Raw genomic sequence first — 5,958 nt, 5'->3', positions numbered from 1 at the left:
TCCTGAAGCTCCAACTCTCAGTGAGAAAGCCGAGGTCTACAGAGAATGGAGATTACTATTCCAATGTTATACTGCGACTCAGAAGCAGGAGTGGCACCCTGAACTCTTAAACCATAGGCTAGTTGGTATGACTTGCTAGGGAGAAGATCCTCCCCACTTTTCAGGTCCTCCCCGTTCCGACTCCCACCCTAGAGGCAACCTAGTCCTCCTAGCTTAACACGCCGCTCTAGCCCAGCCTTTCGCCTTGACTGCTTTTCCGCCGGCCAACGCCTTTTCTGATTGGCGCAGGCGTGCGCCGTGCGCGATGACGTCACGAAGCTCCGTCTTACTATAAAGGCTTCGCTGGGGCGCGTGCGCGCCTCTTTCTCAGTTACCGCGGCCTCCGTTTAGGTGAGGTTCGGTGACATGCTTTCTGGTCCGGGTTTGGGTTGTGTGCTCGCGTGGGCATTCCGAGCTTTCATGAGTACGCTAAAGAAGTTAGGGACTAGAGGAGGGTGGTTGGACGGTAGTGCACGGTTCTGCGGAGGGATACTGGTTATAAAGCTTTGGAGGCGGTTCTCGCGAGATCGACTCTGGGCTCACGGGGTTTTAGGAGAGTGAGAGACTGCGCGGTCGCCGCCCAGAATCCTCACGCTCAGCTTTCCTTCCCGCGCAGGCGCAGACAGGCAAGCAGAGCCAGCATGCCAGTGGCCCGGAGCTGGGTTTGTCGCAAAACCTATGTGACCCCGCGGAGACCCTTCGAAAAATCCCGCCTCGACCAAGAGCTGAAGCTGATCGGTGAGTGGCCAAGGCAAGGTTCGGTTTCCGGGGTTAGGGGAAGGCCAGCACGTGGGTCGGGGCGCCCACGTGTTCGTTCCAGTCTTCTCCCCAAATGTAGCCTTTCTCCTCCTTGAGAAAGATTTTCTGTATCCCGAAGCTGGCAATCCAGTTGTGTTAGTCCGTGGGACTGAGCCCGTCAACCCCCTTCTCACCGTATGCAGGCGAGTATGGGCTCCGGAACAAACGTGAGGTCTGGAGGGTTAAATTTACCCTGGCCAAGATCCGCAAGGCCGCCCGGGAGCTGCTAACGCTTGACGAGAAGGACCCACGGCGTCTGTTTGAGGGTGTGTATTGGATCCACTGGGAAGGGCTGGGGTGCGGGGCTTGTGAGGGTTTTTCTCCCATCTAGGTCCTCTGTTCCAGCGGTCAGAGTTGTGACATCGAACAAATGGAGCCAGCCTTTTAACTGAGGCATTTTAATAGGAATTGCGGAGTAGGAAACGTAACAGTTTCCAGTGGTAGGACATGCTCTTGTTGAAGGTGTGGTAAAGTTTGTCAGCGTGCAACTGAAGTAGTGCGGTGAGAACAGATCAAAAAGTGGGATTTCTGGAATAAGCGATGGTGATAGCAGGGAGCAGGTGTGTACATGTGCTTGTGCTAATAAGCTGGTCAAGGACATTCAGGCGACATTGAGCAAAGGCCTGAACAGTAGAGGAAATGTGCATGTCTCAGGGGAGAGTATTTTAGGACGGGATAAATGTCTTTTATTTCAATAGATTTGGGGGTTACAAGTAATTTTTTTGTTATGTGTATATATTGTACAGTGGTGAAGTCTGGTCTTTTTAGTGTACCCATTACCTGAATAGGTCTCATTGTACCCAGTAGGTAATTTTTCATGCTCCCCACCCCTTCCTTAACTATCTTTTCAGAGTCCCTTTTTTAAGATCTTAAATTCCTTCCTTGAGATGGGGTGTTAATGGAGTGCTTTCCAGAGCGCAGAAGTGATCAAGAAGAGTGACACATTAATACATCTTGAGACACTACTTTTAACTTGCATTTAGATAACCATGATTTAGGGTAAAAAGCAGGAGGGTCTGGGAATCAAGAGGTCTGGCTTTTCTCTAAATTTTCAACGAAGATTACTGGTATTTTTTTCCTAGTTTTCGACAAAAGTGTATAGGAAGGAGCTGCCTCTACACCTGGGCCCTCATATGTTAGGCATGAGAATGAGAAAGTTCTGGAGCTTTTTTAACCACAGATTTATCACGTTGTGTCCCAGGCTTGCAGATGTTAGATGTTTGCATTCCTTTTGTTTAGATCATAGAGCCCTTTGAAAGTCTCTTGAAAGCTCTGGAATCCCCTCCCCCCATGGACACAGATATTGGATAGGAGTTTATCCCAGAGTCTCTGGGGAGTGGGCCACAGCTGGTTCTGGTTTTAGGGAGGACTTTCTGAGCATAGACCAGAATGAAGAATGAAACTTGCTCAGGTCCACAGTTCTAGGTGATACAGTCATGAGAATGAGCTGCAGGAGGTGTCTTCAGTTATTTGTGGTTTTCCAGGGCAGACATGAAAGTTGCCAAGGGGAAGGCACTTCCTCAGGTAGTGTACTTTCTAGTAAATGAAGCCATCTAGTCCAGAACGGGAAGGAGGAGCCTGAGAGGTGTGCCTCTACAGTTTGTTGTCAGCACCATTGCTTTGATGTTTGTTCTTTGGAATAGCCCTGCCTTGATTCAGATCCAGCCTTTCCCACTAAGGTGTGTGACAGGCAAGAAGGTCCTCTGAGTCTCTTCGTTAAAAAGACAGATTGAACAGCAGCCAGCGTTTGGCTGGCAGTTCTTGCAATGTTTCTCGGTGTGCAACTGAAAGCTACCATCTTCGTACCTGATAAGGTTTTGCCTGGGTTGGAGTGGCTGATCTTTTCCTGTTCTTTTCCAAGAGGTAGATGGTTTAGTAGTAAATGTGAAATACATTTTTTATAATGGCTTTATTTTGCCCAAAGGACTCTTAAATGATATTGAACTTTAGAAAATTGTAAAGTTCCTGTTCTGATGTAAAAACAAAAAGACTTGCAGTATCCAAACAGGTAGAGCATCCCAAACTCATTTTAATTTCCTTTTGGCTATATTTTTGTATTAACGTCTGAGTATCATCCAATGTTCAACATTAAAAAAAGGGAACAGAAAGCTGTATTGTGGTTTAGGATGCTGGGAAAGGGATACAGCACGTGTCTCATTTTGAGTCTGCTTGGGAAGACTGGGTTTTCACAAAGTCGGCTAGCTTTGCTTCATACCTTCTTTGGAGGGTAGCAGCACTGGGCATATTAGGAGTGCCTGGTAAGTGTTGGGCTGTTGTTTATGAAGCTTGCTTGAGTTGTGTTTTGCTCTAATTAATCAGAGAAGTGAAAGTAATTGTTTTTTTAAGAAAAAAGTTTTAGGCTTTTACCCCATTGTCATGGAGCAAATTTCCTGTAAGCCCGTGTGGTGATAGAGCACCCAGCGATCAAAGTGTGAGAAAGGGTTTGCCCCAGGGTCCCAGGGGCAGTCCAGAATAGTGGTCAAGAGCCATGGCCTTGGACAGACATGGGCCAGTAGCAGGGTCTCCTGAGCCTGGTTTTGGAAGAAAGGTAGTAGTTGACATGCGTCGGATAATTTATGCTGTGCTTTGCTGGATTATACACACACCATGTTTCGTCAGTGGAAAATTTCACAAATAGAACAGTAAAATTAATGACACATACTCACCCAGAACATGCCCAGTCTTAGATGTTTCCTTCTCAGCTCTAAAAGATAGGTGCTGTTATTATTCCTTTATTACGGATAACAGACGTGGTTAACCACTGTGCTTTGTTATGGCAGTAGTAGCTTCATAGCAGCAGCACTTAGTGTCTTGCAGACTGAGTCCTTGTAAGGGGATTGTCTCATTTACTCTTGCTAAGAATGTGGAGTGAGGGATGTTGTACTCCTTTTTTTGGGTGCGAACACATTGTATGTATTTAGCTGCCCTCCTTGGCTACCTGCAGGCTACTGTGGCCGTTTTCCATAGTAACCTGTCTGAGGGTGGTTTTGAGGATTGCATGAGTCACAGTGACCAGTACGTTGAGTCCCGAAAGCCCTTAACTTGCTACCTGAGTCCCACCACCATGACATGGAGCTCTTAAGAGGTGGGGCCAGGATTTGAACCCAAGAAGTCTGAAGTGAGTCAGACCCTGAATCAGTGCCCCTCCTACTCTAACAGGCAACGCCCTGTTGCGGCGACTTGTCCGCATCGGGGTGCTGGACGAGGGCAAGATGAAGCTGGATTACATCCTGGGCCTGAAGATCGAGGACTTCTTAGAGAGGCGCCTGCAGACCCAGGTCTTTAAGCTGGGCCTGGCCAAGTCCATCCACCACGCCCGTGTGCTCATCCGCCAGCGCCATATCAGGTACCACCTCTGGTGGCCCCCGAATCTTCTCCCCCAGTCCCCTCGAATAGTTACCCTCACTAAGCCTGCTGTCCTGTCTCCTATGCAGCCCTCGGAGGTGACAGGTGTGAGCTCACCTTGAGGGTACAGATTCACCCCCTGCAAACAGCTCATGTGGGAGCTGGGGGCAGCCTCATCTCCCCATAGCCCAGCGCAAGGGTCACTGCGGCTTGTGCCGTACACCTTGTGAAGGCCTCTGCCAGGCATGTGGGCAGCTGGACAGGTAACAGCTCTGGGCCTCCTCAGTGGAGGGGAGAACTGGGCCTGCCTGGACTGGGTGGGTGGGTTCAGCTGTCCACTGGGCTCGCTCGGGAAGTCCATTCCAGGCCCTCGTCACGGTTGCATTCTTCCGCTTTGTTGGTGTTAACTCGGTGAATTTGCTACAGTCCTGGCCTGATGCTCGGGTGCCAGGGACTGCAGGAGTCCAGCTGGCCGAGGTGATGCAGATGCAGCGAAAAGGCCAGTCAGGGCAAACAGGTCTTTATCTGGTAGATTTGCCCCTTCTGTAAAGTGCGCCCCACGGGGGAAGGACGCCGTGCAGTAAGCAGGCACGATGTTTGCATTCAGAGTTTCTGCCTCGGCCCTCACTAACCCTGTGAGCACGGGCAAGAGCCCTGCTCGGGTTTCTGTGAAATGGTTTCGTAGACAGCCTCAGGCTGCTGCTTCGTGGACATTGAGGCTGCACGTGGCAATAAACGGAGCTCAGGGTTCAGAGTGTCCGTGAAGCGCAGATCTTGGACTTACACGCTGCCCTGGCGTTTGCTTTCTGGTGTTGTGTGGGATGTGTTCGATTTCTCTTCCTTGTTTAAAATGTGGATGAGAAACTCAATAAAAGCATGATGTGGGGATTAGATAATGCCCTAAAGCTCCCCCACATGAGTCCCAGAGAACCGGCAGGGCCCTGAGTGCCCTTGTGGCAGTGCTCTCAGCGTCTCCGCAGCCGCAGCACCGATCGTGTCAGCCGCAAAGGACAACCAGGAGAGTGGTGTCTTGTCTTGGGCCGAGGTCCTTTCTCAGCTTATCCCCTTCACCTGCCGTTCCCTCTTCCAGGGTTCGCAAGCAGGTGGTGAACATCCCGTCCTTCATCGTCCGCCTGGACTCCCAGAAGCACATTGACTTCTCCCTGCGCTCTCCGTATGGCGGTGGCCGCCCGGGCCGCGTGAAGAGGAAGAACGCCAAGAAGGGTCAGGGTGGCGCTGGAGCCGGAGATGATGAGGAGGAGGATTGAGCCCGCCGATGCCCTCCCGGGTTGGTGGATTGTCTAGTTTTCCAGTCAGATAATAAAATAAGATCAACACTTCGGAATTAGTGTTTATTGGTGTGTTTCTTCTCCTCCTGGACTCTGGCCACCTCTCCCCTGCTCTCAACATAACAGACTTCTAGGGGACTCAGGCTGGGTCCTAGACAAAGCTACCTTAGCTAGGCTGTTGCCTAATGTGTAGGGAGGGGCCTGGGTAGGTAGCGCTGTCACATGCTTGGGAATGCCTCCCTGGTGGCGGTCCTTGGCCTCTTGGGGCTGGCTGCAGTAACGTACAAAACATTTTTGTTGTAAGAGGTGGATTTTGCCGTTGGAGTGCAGTGGCGTGGTCATAGCTTGCTGCAGCCTCGAACTCCTGAGCTCAAGGGATCCTCTCGCCTCCCAGTTGCTGGGACTACAGGTTTATGCCTGGCTCAAAACAAACGTCTTTACCAGCCACTTCCGTTACAGGGGAGGAGACTAACTGCTTTCAGGGAAA

At 50.5% G+C, this 5,958-nt stretch overlaps 1 protein-coding gene across 1 annotated transcript; it reads left to right on the top strand.

The window, feature by feature from the left end:
- Window positions 1-325: 325 nt before the first annotated feature.
- On the top strand, window positions 326-5,522 carry RPS9 (ribosomal protein S9). The gene is made up of 5 exons (XM_012643393.1): window positions 326-390; window positions 656-777; window positions 981-1,103; window positions 3,997-4,183; window positions 5,273-5,522. The coding sequence occupies exons 2-5, from the start codon at window positions 681-683 to the stop codon at window positions 5,448-5,450; spliced, it is 585 nt and encodes a 194-aa protein (XP_012498847.1). The 5' UTR covers window positions 326-390; window positions 656-680; the 3' UTR covers window positions 5,451-5,522.
- Window positions 5,523-5,958: the final 436 nt, after the last annotated feature.

Source organism: Propithecus coquereli, unplaced genomic scaffold (genome assembly GCF_000956105.1).
Source record: "Propithecus coquereli isolate 6110/MARCELLA unplaced genomic scaffold, Pcoq_1.0 Scaffold196, whole genome shotgun sequence".
In the NCBI taxonomy this organism is placed as follows: domain Eukaryota; kingdom Metazoa; phylum Chordata; class Mammalia; order Primates; family Indriidae; genus Propithecus; species Propithecus coquereli.
This window is presented reverse-complemented; position numbering and strand designations above follow the sequence as displayed.